This window comes from Phasianus colchicus, chromosome 1, assembly GCF_987193195.1.
Source record: "Phasianus colchicus chromosome 1, bPhaCol1.hap1.1, whole genome shotgun sequence".
NCBI classification, from domain to species: domain Eukaryota; kingdom Metazoa; phylum Chordata; class Aves; order Galliformes; family Phasianidae; genus Phasianus; species Phasianus colchicus.
In genome coordinates, this window is record NC_143436.1 from 158,603,426 (window position 1) to 158,626,276 (window position 22,851).

A 22,851-nucleotide genomic window follows, 5' to 3' on the forward strand; every position below is an offset into this window, starting at 1 on the left:
TCTTGTTGATACTGTGAATGCAAGAACTTCAGATTTTTTGGAAGTTATTTTCTTAAAAGTTGGAGAAGAATTAGAAGAAGATAAAAAGTGAATAAGATAGGATATTTAGTCTCTGATAGGAAGTATTAGGGACAAGATGAGTGTACAAAAGTTTAAGAATTATTTATATTCTTGAAACTCAGTGTTATACAGTTGTTATTTTTGAAATCTGTTCTTCTTTTAAGCCTTCAGAGCTTGATTCAAAGATGCCAATAATAAAGACTGCAGAGTATAGGAAAAGAAAAAGGAAGTGTTTATCCAGCAGTACAGTCTCTTTATGTCACCTGCAATCTAACAGAGCTGTTCTAAATCAAAAATGAATGCTGTTCAAACTTCAAAATACCTTTTTATTTTTTTCCCCTTAGACTTTTCTCTTTCCTCCCATATATTCTCCACCTAACATGTCTGTCAGTCTGCTTCAGGCAACCTTAAACCATAGGCCCTTTTTTTGACACTGAACTCACAAACATGTAATTGTATTTTAATGTGATGCTTCACACAATGTAAAAAAAAAAAAAAAAAAAAGTTTATAACTAGATCCTCCCTTGCAGAATGAAACTATATGAAGGAAATGAGTTTCAGCAGTATGTAAGTGTTATTGCAGTTCAGATGTATGTATTTCTAGCACTAAGATCTCTAATTCTTCCCAGTTGATACAGTGTCAGAGGGTTTACTGTCTGTTATAATCTTCCCATAGCTTTTAGATGCACTATCCTCTCTATTTTACAGTTTGAACATTCTCACATATAGCACTGCAGTGAGAAAGTTTGTTGTACTTTTTAATTAGTCTTGCATCTCTTGTTTATTTATTAACCATTTGGGAAAATGTACTGAAGACAAGAATTTTAGACTATGCAAAATTTAAATAATGCTAGAATTTTGAAGAGATGGTTTGAATCATAAGGGTAACACTGTTGAATGCATGCTTACATTGTGTTTTCTAAGGAGATTAATGCATGGTCATATCTACATCACATATTCATACAGTAAATAATTTTAAATTCCATCTGTTTCCAATGCTTATAATAAATTAAGATGGGTCACAATGTAGTAGGATATTTCATATAAATAAATTGTATTGAATATTGTGGTTTAAAACCTATAGGTAGCCAAGCATCACACAGCCACTGTCACTTCTCAACAGAACATGGAGAGAAAATATGATGAAAACATTCATACATAGAAATTAGGACTGGGAGATCACTAATCAGTTACTGTCACTTGCAAAACAGACTCAACTTGAGGAATATTAATGTATTTTACTGCCTATTGATATCAGACTACAAGAGTGAGATCTAAAAACAAATTTAAACCATTTTCTTCCCATCCACCCTCTTCTACCTCCTTCCCCTTAGCAAAGTAGGGGAGTGGGGAATGCAAGTTGTGGTCAGTCCATAATACTTAATTTTCTGCCACTCCTTCATCTTTACTCTCTTCCCCTGCTCTCCTGGGAGGCCATCCTTCGTGAATTGATCGTGCATGGCTGCAGCTCTTACAGAACTGCTCCAACATGAGTCTGTAACACAGGGTTCATCTTTCAGGAGTGAACTGTTTGACTACAGATGGCCGCTCCCACCAGATCATCTGCTCCAGCACCAGCTCCTCTCCACAAGCTGCACTTGAAAATCTGTTCTCCATGGTATCCCATAGGCTGCAGCGGCATGACCTGCTTCACTATGGGCCTCTTCCAAACTGTAGGGAGCCTCTACTCTGTGCCTGGAGCACCTCCTGCCCTCATTCTGCACTAACCTGTGTGAATGTAGAGTTATTTCTCTCTACATTTTCTCACTCTTCTCTCTCGTTGCTGTTGCACAGCATTTTTTCCTTTTCCTAAATGTGCTCTCCCAGAGGTACCTGCAGCATCATTACTCATGACTCAGCTCTGGTAGGAGTGTAGGAGTGGTCCCTTTTGAAGCAGCTGGAGCTAGCTCTGACCTGATATGTGGCAGCTGCAGCCCCCCACTACCAAATGCTTGCCATGTAAACTCAGTACACTAAATGACATTTTTGACCATATCCATTTTACTTTTCCAAAGCCTTTTTAATTTTAAATTCTATTACGTGCTTTCCTGAATAACAGAACACATTATAAACCTACTAAACTACAGAAGTATTATGTTCATCATGTTTTGAACAGTGTTCTTTTTTCAAGCTATTTCTTATCTAAATATGTTTTCAATGTAAATTTTTATATTGTAGTGGCATTTAAAATTTGGTAGTAACTGCATAAACAGTTGAACATTCACTTTGTATTCAATAACATTCTGCCATTATTACAGGCACAGATAAGATCAATGGCAGTGAGTAGTTTCTTAGTACTATGGGGAATTATGTTACAGTATGCAAAGCGCTAATTTCCTAACATTGTAATTAAAGTTTCTGAGTGACAAACTTTCAAAATTAGATGCAAGTCTCCAGTGTTTAAGAATGTCTGAATCATTTGCCACCATGCTTGAGTACCTTTTCTCCTCAAAGTATTCACAAAACTGACTTGGGGTAGAGTGGGAAAATTATTTATATTATTTTATTTGCTTTTGGTGACTTAAAGGTAAATACATAATATGTCACAAAGGCAGAAAATTGCTGTCTCCTGTAATACTACTGAAAGTACAACATCTAGATATGTGTTAATTACAGGATGTAATAGCCTGGATAACAATGAGAGTAGGAGGGGTTTTGACACAGAATGGCCAAAGTTCGAAGGGACCTCAAGGATCATGAATCTCCAACCCCTCTGACACAGGCAGGGCCAACAACCTCCTCATTTAATGCTAGACCAGGCTGCCCAGGGCCCCATCCAATCTGGCTCTGAACACTTCCAGGGACGGGGCATCTACAACCTCTCTGGGCAGCCTGTTCCACTACCTCACCATTCTCTCTTTAAAGAATTTCCCCCTGAGGTCCAACCTAAATCTCCTCTCCCTCAACTTAAAACCATTTCCCCTCGTCCTGCAGTTATCAATCCTTTCAAAGAGTTGATTCCCCTCCTGTTTGTAGGCTTCCTTTAGGTACTGAAACGCTGCAATGAAGTCACCCCACAACCTTCTTTTCTCTAGGCTGAACAAGCCCAGCTCCCTCAGCCTGTCTTCACTGGGGGAGGAGGTGCTCCAGTCCCCTGATCATCTTCGTGGCCCTCCGCTGGTGTCAACGGTTTACGGGCTGGTTCGGCCCAGTTCTGTGACTAGTGGGGCAGAGGCATTTCGCAAAATCCACACCTCCGGAAAAAGGGAACAGGGGACCCCAAAATAATTTAAAACAGCAGCAACGATCTGAGGAGAAACAAACTAATTTACTAAATATATTATCAAAATGCAAGATAACACACTATCATACAATATAATTAAATTTGAAGCTAATAAATCAAATATAATGAGAGAGAAAATGTCCAAAAGGTGGATAGGCCTCACCACAATGCTGAGGTAAGATGTGCAGTCCAGTTGAGCAGAAGGGAGACAGGAGGAGAGCTGACAACTAGGAGCAGGAGAAGAAAAGCACATCAGGTGACCTTGCCAGGAGTTATATCTTGCGAGACTCTGTGACCGCAAAATCCCCTGGGGAACGTAGTTCTTCTTCTCCTCCGGGCAGGTACCCAGAGCTTGAGCATTAACAGTTAAACCCTACATGATGTTATGATGTGGAATACTGAAAAACAAAAAACACAAAACGGTGACAGCTGGACCCTCTCCAACAGCACCCTGTCTTTCTTGTACTGGGGGCTCCACACTTGGACACAGTACTCCAGATGGGGCCTCACAAGAGCAGAGTAGAGGGGAACAATCACCTCCCTGTCCCTGCTGGCAACCCCTCTTTTGACAGAGCCCAGGATACTATTTGCCTTCTGAGCCGCAAGGGCACACTGGCGGCTCATGTTAAGCTTTTCATCCATCAGGACTCCCAGGTCCTTCTCCACAGGGCTGCTCTCGAGGACCGTTCCTTTCCCTTGTCCATCAATGCCGTCACTCCATCATAGAAGGCCAGATTGGTCAAGCATGACCTTCCTCTGGTGAAGCCGTGCTGGCTGTCACGGATCACACGCCCATTCCACATGTGATCAAGCATGTCATTAAGGAGGATCTGCTCCATGATCTTCCCAGGCACAGAGGTGAGACTCACCAGCCTGAAGTTCCCGGGGTCCCACCAATTTACAAGAAAGCTCCCTTTCTTGTAAATGGGAGTGACATGACCCTTCCTCCAGTCATCTGGGACCTCACCTAACAGCCACAACTTTTCAAATATGATGGAGAGCAGCTTGGCAACCATCTCAGCCAGCTCCTTCAGAACCCTGGGATGCACGCCATTCGGCCCCATAGACTTGTACAAGTTCAGTCTCATGAGGTGGTCTCAGACCTGCTCTGTCCTCACAGTGGGGGGGATTTACCACCCCGGTCCCCACCCAGAGGTTTAGGGGTGCAGGGCTCAGGGACGTAAGAAGTACTGGAATCCTGGCCACCAGTGAGGACCGAGGCAAAGAACCCATTCAGTACCTCAGCCTTCTCTTTGTCCATTGAAGCCAGTTCTCCTTTTACATTTACCAAAGGAGGTACACTCGCTTTGGTCTGTCTCTTTTGGCCAATGTACCTGTAGAAAGTTTTCCTATTGTTTTTCATGTCACTCGCCAAGTTCAGTTCCGCCTGAGCCATGGCTTTCCTGATCCCACGTCTGCAAGTCTGGATGGCATCCCTGTGTTCTTCCCAGGTGACACGCCCTTGTTTCCAGAGCTTGTACGCACCTTTCTTCGCCCTCAGCATGCCCAGCAGGTCCTTACCACACCTTACCAAGCCATGCTGGCTTCCTACCTCCTCTGCCCGCTTTCTTATTCAGAGGGACGGAGAGTTCTTACACTCTCAGGAAGGCATCCTTGAAGAGTAGCCAGCTCCCCTCAACATCTTTGTTTTTAAAGACAGCATCTCAGGGGATCTCGGCCAACAATCCATTGAACAGCTTCAAGTTCGGTCTCCCAAAGTTCAGGGTCCTGATGCCACTCTTCACCAGGCCCACATCCCTCGAGATCACAAACTTGACCAGGGCATGGTCACTGCAACCCAGGCTGCCTCCAACCTTAACACCATTAATGATTTCCTTTGCACTGGTGAGCAGCAGGTCCAGCAATGCTTCACCTCTGATCAATCTGTCCAACACCTGGACCAGAAAGTTATCATCAACACATTCCAGGAGCCTCGTAGGCCTCTTGCAACTTGCCATGTGGTCTTTCCAAGAGATATCTGGATGGTTGAAGTCCCCCATCAGGAGGGACTTCATAAGCACATAGCCTCCCGCATCTAAAGCAAGAAAGCCTCATCAACAGTCTCCCCTTGATCAGGTGGCCTGTAGTATACTCCTATCACCAGCTGGCCTTTGTTAGACCCATCCTTAATTCTAGCCCACAGGCTCTCAACCTGATCCTGACTGTTTCTCAGAGGAAGCTCCTCACGGTCTATCCACTCTTTGACATAGAGGGCAACTCCCCCACCCTTCCTACCTAGCCTATCTCTTCTGAAGAGCCGATAGCCCTTGATGGTGATATTCCAGTTATGGGAGTCATCCCACCATGTTTCTGTGATAGCAACAAGGTGATAACTTTCAAAGCACATCACAGTTTCCAACTCGTCCTACTTATTTCCCAGGCTGCGTGCATTGGTATAAAGGCGCTTCAGCTGGGCTTTCTGTCTCACCGCCTTTATAGAGGATCTAGGTTCCCCTAGAACAGCAGTATCCCCCTGCCTGTAGTAGGCGTGGCGAGGAGACGGTGTGTGACGGGGTCAGGTTCCCTATGCTCAGGGCTTGCCAGGTGCTGTCCCATAATAGGACAGCGTGTATGCAAGGGGTGTAGACAAAGCAGGACAAGAATATTTAAGTGCCTGCTACATTTTAATAAACGCCATTTTGCTTCACCTATACTTGGGGTCTGTGTGAGCATTTGGCCCCGACCTGGTTAGGGGTCGGTTTCGCTGGCAAAGCAGCATCTTATGGGGTGGAAAACGAATGATGCAGAGAGAGCGGCAACAAGTGGTGACCCCGACGTGATCTACCCTGTGAGTAGTAGCTGCCCGGCGTGCCCGTAAGGCGGTGGAACCTGTGGGGTATTGGCAGGTCGCCTACGGAAGACACACTGCGGTGGAACCTGTGGGGTATTGGCAGGTCGCGTGTGTAACTATGGATCAAGTAATTAAGGTATTTTTACATTTCTGTAAAAGTTATTGCGGTAGGACCGTTCCTTCTAAGAAGGAGATCGCGGCCGTGTTATCGCGGCTAGAAAAGGAGGGTGAGCTGGACTCCCCTCAACAGGTGCTCGATTCAAATAAGTGGGACTCACTTACTTCGGCGCTGTGCCAGCGCGCCATGTCCGACCGAAAAGCCTCAGAGCTTAAAACGTGGGGCTTGATACTTGGGGCTCTTAAAGCGGCAAAGGCAGAAGGAGGGTTCGGGGAGGATTGGAGCGTGACGGGGGCTACCGGGAGCGGGTCTTTGCTTTCTCATAGATCCGACGAGGCCAAGATGGCGGCGACGGCGGAGAGCGGAGGCGGAGAGACGCAGAAGAAGGAGTCGCCGAGTCAGTCATGTGAGCCGACAGCTCCGCCCCCGCCTTACCCTGCCCCGTCTTTATGCCCTTCTTTGGACAAAACGTCTCAGCCAGAACCGCCCCTTGAAGAACGCGATAGGGCGGTGGGCGGAGCGGGGCGGGGGAGCCTGCGCCGGGGGTGGGGCCTGGTTACTGACTGGGCTAAAGTTAAAGAGAAAGCGAAAGAAAAGGGCCTAGTGAATCCAGCCGCGTTTATAGTTAGCCCTACAAACACGGGCGCTTTCTCTATCGCATCGGGTTATTGCGGAATCCGATTGGCCCTCTACATGGCCTACAGGGGCGGCACAGATGATAGCGGGAGTGGGAGGAACAACGCCCACTCGGAGGTCCGCCCAGAAGATTGAGATTATCGTAATCAACAGGGATGGTTCCCTGGAAAGGCCTGTTCTGCTTACCCCGTTGGTGGCGCAGGTGCCGGGAACCCTCTTGGGGAGGGACTTTCTGCGGGGTGTGGCAGCACGCATAACAAATTTATAGTGGGGGCCACGATCTGCCAATTGTCAGCGCAGTATGCGATCCCACTGCGCTGGAGACAGGAAGTGCGACCTGTCTGGGTAGATCAGTGGTCCTTACCGACGGAAAAGCTTGTAGCGCTTCACGCATTAGTACAGCAAGAGCTTCGCTTAGGTCATATAGAACCCTCTCTTAGTCAATGGAACACTCCTGTATTTGTAATAAAGAAGCGGTCAGGATCCTATCGCTTGCTGCACGACTTGCGCGCAGTTAATGCTCAGTTAGTGCCTTTTGGTGTAGTTCAGCAGGGTGCGCCCGTACTATCCGCCGTGCCTGCAGGCTGGGGGGTTGTTGTTATCGATTTGAAGGATTGCTTTTTCTCCATACCCCTGGCTGAGCAAGACAGGGAGGCTTTTGCCTTTACGGTTCCTGTCCGTAATAACCAAGGCCCGGCTCATCGGTATCACTGGCGAGTGCTCCCACAAGGGATGGCGTGCTCTCCCACGATCTGTCAGATAGTGATTGACAGAGTTCTGAGTCCGGTCCGACAGTCCCCTAGGCAGTTCCTCCTGCTGCACTATATGGATGATCTGCTGCTATCATCCCCGACCCCATCGGGGCTCCAGTCATTAGAAGCCCAAGTGGTGACGCTCCTGACATCAGCCGGCTTCACTATTTCTGCTGAAAAGATCCAGAGAGGATCGGGGGTCCAGTTTTTAGGATATCGGCTGGGAGACAAAACTGTCCACCCAATCGGGGTTGACATCAAACCCCGGATACGCACGCTATGGGATGTGCAGAAGCTAGTAGGAGCCCTACAATGGATTCGAGGGGCACTGGGGATCCCTCCTCGCCTCATGCAGCCATTTTATGAGCAGCTTAAGGGCTCGGATCCGAACGAGGCGCGTTCCATCACGCCCGAAATGGCAGAGGCATGGAAGGAAATAACAGAATCCTGTTGTCAATCGGCTCTGTCTCGATATGATCCTGGAAGGGAGCTAGAAGTGGCTGCCTGTAAATGCGAGAGTGGGGCGGCTGCTGTTATAGGCCATGACTTGGGAGCCAAACCACAACCATTGTGGTGGCATTTTTCCGTTCAGCCCACGCGTGCGTACTCCTCCTGGCTGGAAATATTGGCTAGGCTTCTTCGTAAGTGCCGTCATACAGCTGTCAGAGCCTTTGGACAAGAACCTTCCATTATCTATCTCCCTACATCATTTCGTGATTCTTTACCGCTCCCAGAGCCCATCTTGCTTGCTTTGGAAGGGACGTCAGCTTCCCTCACATTTGCGGACTCGCCCCCTATTTTCGAACTGGCGAGACCGTTGCAGCTGTCGTTACGGTGCAGGGTGCAAGACTCGCCCGTGGAAGGGCCTACCCTGTTTACCGATTGTCATGGTTTTGGTTTTTTTTTTATTTGATTTTCAATATTCCACATCAAAACATCATGTACTGGAATTAAAGTGTTAATGCTCTAACTCTACGTACCTATCCCTATACATTACGGAAGTCACGGGATCTGACCCTTCCGGGGGGACGGTCTCTTACTGCCTGGCAGTGGGTGCTGGAGGGTGTTTTCCTAGCCGTTCCAAGCTTTTTCAGGTTTGACTCGGTCTCGGGAACTCTCTCTCATATCTTGTTTGATTTATTAGTCTCAATTCCAATTAGATTGTATTATATTGTATTATTTTGCATTCCGATATCATAGTTAGTAAAATAAGTTTACCTCCATAGTTTGTTGCCGCTGTGTTTTTTCCTTTTCCCCCTACCTTCCCATTTTGTGGGTCCAGGCGGGGGGTGGGGAAGGCAGGGGCCTACTGCCCCCTGTCACGGGCATTGACTGATCTAGTTAATTCCGTGACAGATTCTTGGTGGAGAATGCGGGCATAGCTGCCTTTTGCTTTTTGGTTTTTGCTTTTTGGCTCTTAGAACGAATCTCGCTCTCTGCTCTTAGAGAGCAGCTTCGTTAGGGAGCATTATCAGTAGTTCAGGTTTTTGTGCTGGAAAACTTGACCTTGAAAGACCAGGCGTACTGCCAGTATTCTGGGATATCTATAAACTTTGAGCACTGCTTAGTCTGAGTAGTGCCTTTTTTTTTCCTTCCCCCCCCCTCTTGTTAGTTTCAATTCATTAACCCTTTTTGAGCAGAAACCAGCGATGAACCCACTCTTTTTCGTGGAAACGCTGAGTAAGGGATTAAAAGCTATGGTGTTTCTCGCGACCTACTGGCGAATCATCAATGTCATCTTTACTTGTTGTGGAATGGTGTACGTATATAACTACATAAAGGCACTGATGGAGACGCCTGTATGGTACCTATCTTGGTACCTATATGCAATGTTTAATATGAATTTTGACTCTTGCATCCCGGATGGAATGGCTAATTTCACAAGCAACTACATCCCAAATGGAATAGCTGATTTTACAAACCACACGGTGTTCAAACCAGTTTCCAAGTTTTCCTTTTGGTTTATCAAACATTTTTCCAATGCTGAGTTAACTCAAATGCTTGTGAACGTAACGGGCGTAGCAGCCCTGTTCATATCAGTCTTCCTGAATCTATTTCTATACAGGACTATAAGGACTATGATTAAGCAGAAGGAGTCTCCTCCAAATCCAGAGAATACTGACTGGCAGGGAATATGGAGAGATTTAGGAGAAATCTTAGAAGAATGGGGACCCACAATGTCATGGGATTTCACTCTTGAGCATCTGTGGCATCCCCAGAAACTTAGCCAGTATCTGAGACAGGGGCAGTGCGGCTTAGGTAAATCTAAGGAGGTACAACTTATTTGGGGTTTGGCTTGTGCTTACCGTGCCCTATATAATACTGTTTTGGAGAGAGAGAGTTTCCGAGCTGAGGTTCAAGCCAAAGGGGAAGTCAAATCTGATCAATTACAGGAGACACCAGTAACAATATCAGTTGCCCCTGTGGAGGGCAAGAAATGGAAACGAGCGTCCTCACGTCTAGAACGGAAAAAAGAAGAAGAGGAGGAGGAGGTGGAGGAAGATCCAGGTGAGGGGCCCTCCTCGAAACCATCAACATCAAGAAAGGCAAAAGGAAAAACTAAGAGACATGCAGAAGAGAGTGATGAAGAGGAAGTTTCTATTACTACTCGTCGGCCTCTGAAGATGACTGAAATCCAAGGCTCAAGAAAGGAATTTACACGGCGCCCAAATGAAACTATCGTTTCCTGGTTAGTTCGCTGTTGGGACGACGGGGCCAGTAGCTTGTCTCTAGATGGTAATGAAGCCCGCCAACTAGGAGCCATTGCCAGAGATCCAGCTATTGACAGAGGAATTAGTCGATGTCTGGATGGGGCTGCCTCCCTCTGGGAACGAGTATTAACAGCCGTGAAGGAAAGGTACCCCTTCAAAAGCGGCTTGAAGCCTATGACAAAAAGGTGGGATACAATTGAACAGGGTATCCAGTATTTGAGGGAAATAGCCGTGGTGGAAATGTTGTATGACCCGAACTGTGTTTTTAACGACCCACAAGGCCATGACCCTGAGAGAGTGAGAACAACGCGTGAAATGTGGCAGCAACTCACATCAACAGCACCAGCCAGATACGCCTCTGCACTATTGGCAGCATCGGACAGATACCAGGACCAACAGAGAAGCCCCTTAGTTTATGAATTGATTCTTATGCTCCAAAGCTATGAACAACAGCTACCCCCAACTCGCGCCGCCATCGCCGCCATCTCACAAATGACGGAGCAACTGAATGAAATGCGAGAGCAAATGTCTTCACTGATGAATCGTGACAAACCTGTAGAAGTATCAGAAACACTTGATGAAGATCAGAATAGTCAAAAGAGTCTACTGAAGGAGGTGAAGGAGATGGTAGAACAAATGTGGATCCAACAAACTAAAGACGATGAACCCTCCTTCTCAGGTGCAAAATCAAAAATCTCAGCTGTTAGAGGCAAACGCTCTCCAGCTCCAGGAAGGAATCCTACATCGCGACTTGCCTTGTGGCGTTACTTACGTGACCATGGAGAAGACATGAGGAAGTGGCACGACCAAGCTACTCATGTACTACGAGCACGGGTGAGAGAATTACAAAGCAGATCAACCGCCAGTGCAGTTGCTCCGGTTACCACAGGTAATGAATAGAGGGGCCCTGCCCTCAGTCAGGGGGGGGAAAGGGATAATAGAGTTTATTGGACTGTGTGGATCCGATGGCCTGGCACATCAGAACCACTGAAATATAAGGCATTGGTGGATACCGGTGCACAGTGCACTCTGATGCCCTCAACTTATGAAGGGACAGAATCAATCCATATTTCTGGAGTGACTGGGGGCTCTCAAGAATTGACTGTGTTGGAGGCCGAGATAAGCCTCACTGGTAGGAACTGGCAAAAGCACCCTATTGTGACTGGTCCAGGGGCTCCATGTATACTTGGTATTGATTACCTCAGAAGGGGGCATTTCAAGGATCCTAAGGGGTATCGATGGGCCTTTGGAATAGCTGCTGTAGACACAAACAACATTAAGCAGCTGTCTGTTTTGCCTGGCCTGTCAGAAGATCCGTCTGTTGTGGGACTGCTACAGGTAAAAGAGCAACAGGTACCAATTGCTACAAAAACAGTGCACAGACGGCAGTACCGTACCAACAGGGATTCCTTGCTCCCCATTCATAAGTTGATTCGTCAACTAGAGAGTCAGGGAGTGATCAGCAAAACTCACTCGCCTTTTAACAGCCCCATATGGCCAGTGCGTAAAGCCAGCGGAGAATGGAGGCTGACGGTGGACTATCGTGGCCTGAATGAGGTCACACCCCCACTGAGTGCTGCTGTGCCGGACATGTTAGAACTCCAGTATGAACTGGAATCAAAAGCAGCCAAATGGTATGCCACCATTGACATTGCTAATGCCTTTTTCTCCATTCCTTTGGCCAAAGAATGTAGGCCACAGTTTGCTTTCACCTGGAGGGGTGTTCAGTATACTTGGAACCGTTTGCCCCAGGGGTGGAAACACAGCCCAACCATTTGCCACGGGTTGATCCAAACTGCATTAGAACAGGGCAGTGCTCCTGAGCACTTGCAGTACATTGATGATATCGTTGTGTGGGGCGATACAGCAGAAGAAGTCTTCACAAAAGGAGAGCGAATAATCCAGATTCTTCTGCGTGCTGGTTTTGCTGTTAAGCGGAGCAAAGTGAAAGGACCTGCTCAGGAGATTCAGTTCCTAGGTATAAAGTGGCAAGATGGCCGTCGTCACATCCCGACAGATGTGATCAACAAAATCACCGCTATGTCTCCACCCACTAGTAAGAAAGAGACACAATCTTTTTTAGGTGTAGTGGGCTTTTGGAGAATGCATGTTCCAAACTATAGCTTCATTGTAAGCCCCCTTTATCATGTGACGCGAATGAAGAATGAGTTTACATGGGGCCCTGAGCAGCAGCAGGCTTTTGAACAGATTAAACAGGAGATAGCCCGTGCCGTGGCCTTAGGGCCAGTACGGACAGGGCAGGATATAAAGAACATCCTCTACACTGCTGCTGGAGAGAAAGGTCCCACTTGGAGTTTGTGGCAAAGAGCCTCAGGAGAGACCCGAGGCCGACCCCTGGGATTCTGGAGTCGGGCCTACAAGGGGTCGGAAGAGGGCTACACTCCAACTGAAAAGGAGATCTTAGCTGCTTATGAGGGGGTTCGGGCTGCTTCTGAAGTGGTCGGTACTGAAACACAGCTCCTTCTGGCACCTCGACTACCAGTGTTGAACTGGATGTTTAAAGGAAAGGTTCCCCCCACCCATCACGCAACTGATGCCACTTGGAGTAAGTGGATTGCGTTGATTACGCAACGAGCGCGGATGGGGAACCTCAGCCGTCCAGGAATCCTAGAGGTGATCATGGACTGGCCTGAAGGTAAAAAGTTTGGAACATCACCAGCAGAAGAAGTATCACGAGCTAAAGAGGCCCCACCATACAATGAATTACCAGAAAATGAAAGAAAGTATGCCCTGTTCACTGATGGATCATGTCGTATTGTGGGAAAGCATCGCAGATGGAAATCTGCTGTGTGGAGCCCCACACGACAAGTTGCAGAGGCCACTGAAGGGAAAGGAGAATCAAGCCAATTTGCAGAGGTAAAGGCTGTCCAACTGGCCTTGGATGTGGCTGAACGGGAGAGGTGGCCAATGCTTTATCTTTACACTGACTCATGGATGGTGGCAAATGCTTTGTGGGGGTGGTTACAGCAGTGGGAGCAAAATAACTGGCAAAGAAGGGGTAAACCTATTTGGGCTGCTGAACTGTGGAAAGACATTGCTGCCCGAATAAAGAATATGGTTGTAAAGGTGCGCCATGTAGATGCTCATGTGCCCAAGAGTCGGGCTACTGAAGAACAGCAAAATAACCACCAGGTGGACCGAGCTGCCAAAATTGAGGTGGCTCAGATAGACCTGGACTGGCAGAACAAGGGTGAATTATTTCTAGCTCGGTGGGCTCATGAGACCTCGGGCCATCAGGGGAGAGATGCAACATATAAGTGGGCTAGAGACCGAGGGGTGGACTTAACTGTGGATGCAATTGCACAGGTTATTCATGACTGTGAAACATGCGCCATAATCAAACAAGCCAAGAAGATGAAACCACTCTGGGAGGAAGGGCGATGGCAAAAGTATAAATATGGGGAGGCATGGCAGGTTGATTATATCACCCTGCCACGATCCCGCAGTGGTAAGTGTTATGTGCTTACTATGGTAGAGGCGACCACTGGGTGGCTTGAAACATATGCAGTACCCCATGCTACCGCCCGAAACACCATATTAGGTCTTGAGAAACAAGTCCTGTGGCGACATGGCACCCCAGAAAGAATTGAGTCAGATAATGGGACTCATTTCAAAAATTCTCTTGTAAATACTTGGGCCAAAGATCATGGCATTGAGTGGATTTACCATATTCCCTACCATGCACCAGCCTCTGGTAAAATCGAACGATACAATGGGTTGTTAAAAACAATGCTGAAAGCAATGGGTGGCGGAACATTTAAGCACTGGGAGAAGCATTTGGCAGAAGCCACCTGGTTAGTCAATACCAGAGGATCTATCAATCGTGATGGTCCTACCCAATCCAGCTCTCTACATACCGTAGAGGGAGATAAGGTCCCTGTTGTACATGTAAAGAGCATGTTGGGAAAAGCAGTTTGGGTTCTTCCAGCTTCTGGAAAGGGCAAACCTCTCCGCGGTACTGTTTTTGCCCAGGGACCTGGATCTACTTGGTGGGTAATGCAGGAAAATGGGGATGTTCAATGTGTACCACAAGGAAACTTGATGCTGGGGGAGTGCAGACAGTAATTCTATGTATATGTATATAGACGTGTGCGTGTGATGCATTTGTAATCATTTTGTTTGTTTGTATATGTATGTGTATATATATATATATATATATATATAAAGCATGATGTAGCGATGTAGAATAAGGGGTGGAATGTCATGGTTTTGGTTTTTTTTTTATTTGATTTTCAATATTCCACATCAAAACATCATGTACTGGAATTAAAGTGTTAATGCTCTAACTCTACGTACCTATCCCTATACATTACGGAAGTCACGGGATCTGACCCTTCCGGGGGGACGGTCTCTTACTGCCTGGCAGTGGGTGCTGGAGGGTGTTTTCCTAGCCGTTCCAAGCTTTTTCAGGTTTGACTCGGTCTCGGGAACTCTCTCTCATATCTTGTTTGATTTATTAGTCTCAATTCCAATTAGATTGTATTATATTGTATTATTTTGCATTCCGATATCATAGTTAGTAAAATAAGTTTACCTCCATAGTTTGTTGCCGCTGTGTTTTTTCCTTTTCCCCCTACCTTCCCATTTTGTGGGTCCAGGCGGGGGGTGGGGAAGGCAGGGGCCTACTGCCCCCTGTCACGGGCATTGACTGATCTAGTTAATTCCGTGACACCGATGCATCATCATCAACGGGGCAAGGGGCAGTAGTGTGGGAAACAAATGGTCGCTGGGATTCCATAATCTTCACAGATCCGGGCGCCAGCGTTCAGATGCTCGAGGTCAGGGCTGTTGCGATGGCGATTGTTTATTGGCCCTCCCTTCCCTGTAACATAGTCACAGATTCTGCTTTTGCAGCTAAGCTCGCTTTGAAAATGGGCCAAGAAGGCATCCCTAGTACGGAAGCAGCGCTTATCTTAGAAGATGCTTTGTGCACCCGAGTAGAGCCTATAGCAATTTTACATGTAAGAAGTCATTCGGATGTACCAGGATTCTTTTCAGAGGGCAACGCAGCCGCAGATGCGGCTGCAGGGTCCCGTGTCCTGACGATCCGAAAGGCCAGAGACCTCCACTCCACGCTTCACATAGGCGCCCGGGCACTCGCTCGAGCCTGTGGTATTTCCATTACAGCTGCAAGGGATGTGGTGCAGGCCTGCCCTCACTGTAATTCAGCTCCTGCTATTGGGGCGGGGATCAACCCCCGCGGCTTAGGGCCGCTGCAGATATGGCAGACGGACTTTACGTGGGAGCCGCGAATGTCACCTCGGTCGTGGTTGGCAGTTACTGTTGACACAGCCTCCACGATGATCGTGGCTACCCAACACGGAAAAGCTAATTCTACCTCGGCCCAGGCCCACTGGGCTGTGGCTATTGCGGTCCTCGGCTTGCCAGTGCAGATTAAAACGGACAACGGCTCATGTTTTACATCACGGTCCACCAAGGATTGGTTAGAGGCCTGGGGAATTCAGCATACTACGGGTATTCCGGGAAACTCACAAGGACAGGCCATTGTTGAAAGGGCTAACCGCCTCCTCAAAGAAAAGATCTATGTTCTTGGGGAGGGGGAGGGATATAACAACAGAATCCCAATAGCAAGACAAGGAGAGATACTGGCCAAAGCTCAGTTTGCCTTAAATCACTATGAAAGAGGGGATGCCAGTAGGGCACCAGTAGAAAAGCACTGGCGACCCAGAATTCTAGAGGAAGGCCCTCTAGTCAAAATAAGAACGGAGGCAGGAATATGGGAGCCAGGATGGAGGATTCTAGTATGGGGTAGAGGGTATGCTGCTGTAAAACATGTCAATACGGGAAGTGTCATGTGGATCCCGGCGAGAAAGGTCAAACCAGATCTGATGACAGAGAACAGTAACGAGGGACTCTGAGTTTTGCAGGTATGGCTCCTGTGAACGCCGAAGAAGGAGACAGCCCAGGAACCCCAAAAGAAGGCCGGGAGAAGCGTGGAGGAAACTCAACCGTTGCTGCCAACGAGAAAACGCGTTTCTAACAGGCAAATGCTATGTTTAGTGTGTGTGGTGGTTATTGCTTTATCACAGGGAGCGAGGGAATTCACCTTTTGTCACTGCCAGGGAATTTATGGGTTACTTAGGTAAATAAGACGAGCCAAAACGACTTTTGCTTTAGCTTGCAATCGGCAACCTCACTCTTTTGCACTTGCCTAATGGGCATCCCTCAATACACGTTAGAAGCCTTTGCGAGGTACACTACAAACCATTCCAGCTGCCGTAACAACACCGATCTAGCTAGCCAAACGGCATGTTTGATAAAATCTCTGAACGACCCTGGGGTTGCTGCAGCACAGAGTTTGGCTCAGATAGAACGCCTAGCATGTTGGTCAGTTAAGCAGGTGAATTTAACAACATTAGTATTGAATGCGATGTTAGAGGACACAAACAGCATTCGGCATGTGGTGCTGCAAAACAGAACAGCCATCGGCTTCTTGCTCCTGGCACAGGGGCATGAATGTGAAGACCTAGAAGGAATGTGTTGCTTCAATCTTAGCGACCACAGCGTATCCATCCATAAAGCGCTGAAAGCCCTGCGAGACCATACGGAGAGGATCCAGGTGGACGACGACCCCATCGGAGACTGGTTCAAGAAGACGTTTGGCAACTTCGGGAGTTGGATTGCGAAGATCGTTAAGGGCATAGTATTAGCACTCTTAGTAATTGTGTGTATTGCCGCTATTCTGCCGTGTGTGATTATGTGCTTTCAGAATTGCTTGCTAAGGATTATGTAGCAGCTTATGGACCAATGCATAGAGTATAGAGTATCACAGGTATCGGGAACAATTGTAGCGTTTGCGTTCGCGCTGTTACGGGATATTACTGAGCATAGGGAGGGGGAGATGTAGTAGGCGTGGCGAGGAGACGGTGTGTGACGGGGTCAGGTTCCCTATGCTCAGGGCTTGCCAGGTGCTGTCCCATAATAGGACAGCGTGTATGCAAGGGGTGTAGACAAAGCAGGACAAGAATATTTAAGTGCCTGCTACATTTTAATAAACGCCATTTTGCTTCACCTATACTTGGGGTCTGTGTGAGCATTTGGCCCCGACCTGGTTAGGGGTCGGTTTCGCTGGCAAAGCAGCATCTTATGGGGTGGAAAACGAATGATGCAGAGAGAGCGGCAACACCTGCCCCAGTCCATCCCTTTCTACTTCATTGTCATTGCCCATCAGGTTCGGTGTGAGCCCTCTAATGACCCCAGCGACACTGATTTTGCCCCCTTCATACCTAGTTTAAAGACCTGTCAATGAGTTCTGCTAGTTCCTCAGCTAAGATCCTCCTCCCCCTCAGAGATGGCAGCTACTTCCATTTGCTGCCATCATGCCAGTTGCCAAGTAAGTTTCCCCGTGGTCAAAAAACCCAAAATTCCTGGATTTGCACCAACTTTTAAGCCATTTATTTATGAGATGGGTTTTTTGGTACCTCTCAGTATCCTGCCCTGCCACTGAAGATGTAGAAGAAAACACCACCTGCACGCCCACTCCCTCGACTACCCACCCCAGTCCCCTGAAGTCTTTCTTGATAGCTCTGAGACTTTTCTCAGCAACTTGTCATTGCCAGCCTGGACTATCAATTATGGGTAATAATCGGAAGGGCGAATCAGACCAGGAAGTCTCCTAGAAATGTCTCTGACCCGTACCCCAGGGAGGCAGCACACCCCCCTACGGGTAGGGTCAGGCCGACATATAGGGCCTTCCATTCCTCTCAGCATGGAGTCTCCCACAACAACCACCCTTCTGTCCTTTCGGGTGGAGGCAGTCTTGAGGTGTGGGGTCGACTGCTTTTCCTGAGGCAACCTCACAGGTTGACCTCCCTCCACACCACTCCCTCAAGTTCCAGGGCCTCAAACCTATTACTCAGAAGCACCTGGGGAGCTGAGGATGGCCGGGATGGGGGGTGCCCACTTTGTCAAGCTGGTACATGTTTCCACTCCTCCCCCTTCCTTGAACTGTTCATAGGAGGAGGAGAGGACAGGAGGCTCACTGCAGCACCACCAGCCTGCCAGTTCCCCTCACCCACGTGCTGCTTCCTCTCTCCTACCTGTTTACATGGCAGCGGGGGGTGACATGCTCCATGTGGTGCCTCAGCTACGCACCAGGATCTCGGGGCTAATAGGGACTGGCACCACCAGTCAATCTCCTTCTCACACTCGTTTACTGTTCTCTGCCTCTTTACCTCCTCTTTCAGGTCAGCCACAAGGCTGAGTAAGTCATGTAGTTGGTCACATCTTATACAACTACCACTGCCATCGCCTGGCACTGCAAAGGCCAGGCTCTGGCACTCCTGACAGCCAGTGACCTGCATACTAGCATCTCGTGTTGGGGCCTCAGCCTGAGTCTCCACACTTGTCTTAGCATCAGCTATCCTTTCGAGCATACACAGGACCTCAGTCTGGGTCTCCACATTCTTTTTGGCTGCAGTCTTCTTTCTGCGTGAGCATGGGACTTCCGTCTGGGTCTTCACAATTTCTGTGGCAGTGACCTTTCTCCGGGGTGCAGCCACTGTCAACCAGCAGTTTCACTAAAACTACTAGATAGCCTTAATGAGGTGTGTCTGATCAGTCCCACCCTGCTGCCGGTAGTGCTGGCTCTGTCCTTGCCCCATTGCCGGGTCATTAACAGGAGCCCCTGCACTTATCACTCACCGGAGGGCGATAACAACCGTCCTTGCTGGGGAATCCCGTGTAGGAATGGCTTACTGTTTCTGCTCGACAAATCAGCTTAGGTGTTCCTCACACACCTTCTCTGGTGGGCAGCCATATGGTGCTACCTTCCCGGAGGCTTTTTCAAGGCAAGGGGGGGTGGGTGCAGAGCCGCTGCCCTGGCAACGGCCCCGCCGCGACGGCCGCTCTCGCGAGAACTGCCCGGCCGAGAGCTGCTCGGCTGCTCTGCTCTCTCGGGAATCCCTAGGTGAGGGATCCGACCGAAACCCTCTTGTACCTCGCGATCAGTCGCTGCGGTTCTGGCTGGAGCAGCTCCGAAGCAGCAGCGATCTTCGGCGATGAAGCCTGCCTGATGAAAGTCTTGCGACAGTATTCCTAAGAATTTTTAAGCTTTGAGCTTTTTGAAGCTTTTTTTTTTTTTTTTTTTTTTTTTTTTTTACTGCTGTGACTATTAAAGAGGAGGAAGCTTCTACAGCTGAACCTCCATATGATGAGTCTGGTCAGGGCCCTGATCCTTATGAGGTTATGTCATCTCTTTTAGAAAACCCCAGCAAGTTTACCCCAGCAAGTTTGAAGCTCCTGTATCTTTTAGCAGTGCTTTAGGCTTCATGATATAAAATATATGTAGAAGTAAAATACTCTTAAGGAACTAATTTTGAAAGAAAACTTTATGCTCCATTAACTAGTAATCCAGAAAGGTTACAGGATTCAGACTGACTATAAGCAGAAACTTCTCTATAAGCAGAAACTATAATTTTGTTTTCCTAAATAATGTTTTATATTAGTGTCTTTGTGTTAGAAACAGACTATTTCCCGTTCCATTCTTTTTTATAAAAGACTGTTGTGTGAAGGAAGGAGTTGAAAATACTGAATGATGTGCATTCTTACAAGAAAAATTTTGATTTCCATTCTAAAAATAAGGTACATCTAATCAGATTGGTCATTCATGTAATTTTAACATACGTCACTGTTTTGTCACCCAAAAGTAAATCCCTAACCTAGGACAGATGAACTTCACCATTTATTTGGGAAATAAATATTTGAATACATTCCATCTAGCTCAGCTAATTTCTCTCAGTCTGCTTCCTAATTTATCACTTAGCTTCAAATACTAACCACACTTTTGTTTGGTTTCAACTTAGAACAGTTTTCCTTAAATTATATTAATGATGAAGTGCTATCTTTCTGAAATTTTTATTTGTCAAAGATTCTGAAGAAGCTTTTGTGTACCAGTTCTTATACATTTGCTATTCTAAAAACAGTCACTGTTGCTACAAAACTTTTCTTCATTTGATTCAATTAAAAATGTAGAAGGAACATAAAAAAAATATAAGAAAGATCCTGTTAATTAAAGCAAAGAATCTACCTATCTAGCCTAGTGTCTTTTAGTTACCAGTAATCAAAAGAACAACAAAGGAGGAGAAACTAAATGTATTAAAACTTCAAATATCTTTCTGTCTGAGGTAAAAAAAAACCTGCACATGTCCAGTCTCCCATTTTAGCCACTTTAGCTTTTGTCAGAAAGTGAAGCCCAAATATTTTAAGAGTTAACTAATACACTGAGTTCAGTGACATGAAAATAATTTGCCTTTTCTTTCCTCTTTCCTTTTTTTAGGTCATCCTAATGTGCAAAATTTAGATTTGAGGCATTGCAAGTTTGGGAATATTTGAATTAAATTGCCAAATTGAAATCCTTAAAAATTTCAGGAAAATGTAGGGGAAATAAACATATTTAGAACCTTTTTTTCTGTTATAGCTCTAGAGCAGACCCTTAAACCTTTATTAATCTTTCAAATCTCTTGTTAAGGTTAACTCTACTTATTAGACAAACTAATCTGGCTGAATGCTTTACCTGAAGACAGTTGTCTAAGCACATCTAACATTTTTAATAATTGTTTCATAAATTAAATTTTTTGATGGGCTTTTACCTGGTGTGAACCAATTCTGCAAGACCTTCATTGTGGATATTAGTTCAAGAGAGCCTGAGAAAGAAAAAGTCAAATATTTTCTTACCATACTAAGTTACATGAGGTTGAAATTTTTCTTTGTATATTTTTCTTTGTTATGTGTCATATGGCTGAATTACATCAAGGTAAAAAGTATGTTATTTGACAAATATGCCTTTAATTGAAGAGGCTTTCCTGCTTCATTAGTTTTTTTGTTTTTTGTTTATTCTTCTGCAGATCAGCAGAAGACTGAAATAAAGCTGTGGGAACTAAAAGTGTTAAATTTATGCATTGTATATATAGAAGTTTACCATTGTTCAATAGGAGCCCTTCTTTTGATCTTTTGGAAGTGTATGAGTATGTCTTAATGTTGCTATACAGTGTTTTGCCATTCCGTTGCCTGCGATACACACCCAAGTGGTGTGAAACAAATTTAGTTCAACATTCAGTGTCAATTTGGAAACAGAAAAAGTAGGCAAAGTTATATGGGACTAAGCAATTGATGCTTCTAATCCAGCACAAACTGCTAAATAATTTTAACTCTAGAAAAAACAACCTAATACAGGAGTCTTTTCTTTTTTTTTTTTTTTCTTTTTCTTTTTTAAGAGATTTGTAATGATGCAAAAATCTGAATTTTGAAATAAGCACATGCTAGCTTATGTAATACCTAAAAGAGAAAAATGCTGCTTGTTTTCCTTGGGCAGGTGGATTGAATATAATATTTCCATCTTTATTAGTGCTTGTATAGTACCTACATGCACATAAAAAACATATGCTAAATGAATGTTTTAGGCTACACTTTTAAGCAATGAAAATGAGAATCAAAGCAAAGTTCACATTGAATAATAAAATTTAAATAAGGAATAAAATAATTAATTAAAAAGAGGATACATTGCAATTAATGAACCTAAAAATATTTTTTTTTATTATTTTTTTTTCTATAATCTTTTCCACATCTGCTATCATTTTCAGATGTTCTGATTTCAGGACTTGTCTTGACTCTTCAGTATATTCTATAGACAGATTTGTTTCATTCTTAAAGAAGAGCAAGGGGGAAAAAAAAAGGAGCTATCAAACTTGCCCACGTGTGGAAAAAAACATCAACTTGCTCAATTTTTAATGTATTGTCAAAGCACTTTTGCTTATTTTTATAGTGAATCACATCCAAAATGTTAAACAAAGAGTGTACTGTGTTCTTTTTTTGCTCAGTGTCTTGCTGCTGCAGCAGCTGCACTTCAGAGACAAATTTTTGAAACTTTCAGTTAGACACAATCATGTGAGATGTTTATAGCTACTTAACATATAACTACATGTGAAGAAATGGGTGAAACTTTTTTTTTTTAAAATAGGACTGATGTTTAAACTAGGAACAGAAGAGAAAAGATCCTACAACTCAATACAGGTTGTATATGAGAAGATAGTTAGTCATACATAAATGTTTAAAGTTAGGTGAAAATAATTTGATTCTTGCTTCTTCAGTGGAAGGGTCTGTATAAAATAAATGGTGCCTGAAATGAATCATTTGGATTTGGTTACTTCAGGTTGCATTGTTTCCTGAACAAATTGGTGCAGATAGTTGAGGGAGCGTAACAGATTTTAAACATAAGGGTTTTTTTCCTAGAGTTATGATCATTGGATGTAGAGTTTTTCTACTCTACATCCAATGAACACTTGAGTGGCATTTACAGTACCTCAGGACTGAATGTAGAACTAAGCCAGGAACAAAAAGCAGAGTGAAATAACAAGTTATATTGAAAGACAAGTTATTTGCATTGTGAAGAGAACGGCGTTAATATAAATCATATGCTATGCTATTTAGCATTTTTTCAACAAAATATTTTGCACACAATCTTATAAACATTTTTTCTTCTTTTTGAGTTTGTAACTGAGCATTTTGTAAAGTCATGAACG

At 45.5% G+C, this 22,851-nt stretch overlaps 1 protein-coding gene across 1 annotated transcript; it reads left to right on the forward strand.

Annotated features, from left to right (window-relative positions):
- The first annotated feature begins 8,991 nt into the window (after positions 1-8,991).
- On the forward strand, positions 8,992-11,191 carry LOC149920191 (uncharacterized). The gene has a single exon (XM_090131042.1). The coding sequence runs from the start codon at positions 9,230-9,232 to the stop codon at positions 11,189-11,191; it is 1,962 nt and encodes a 653-aa protein (XP_089987168.1). The 5' UTR covers positions 8,992-9,229.
- The last annotated feature ends 11,660 nt before the right edge of the window (positions 11,192-22,851 follow it).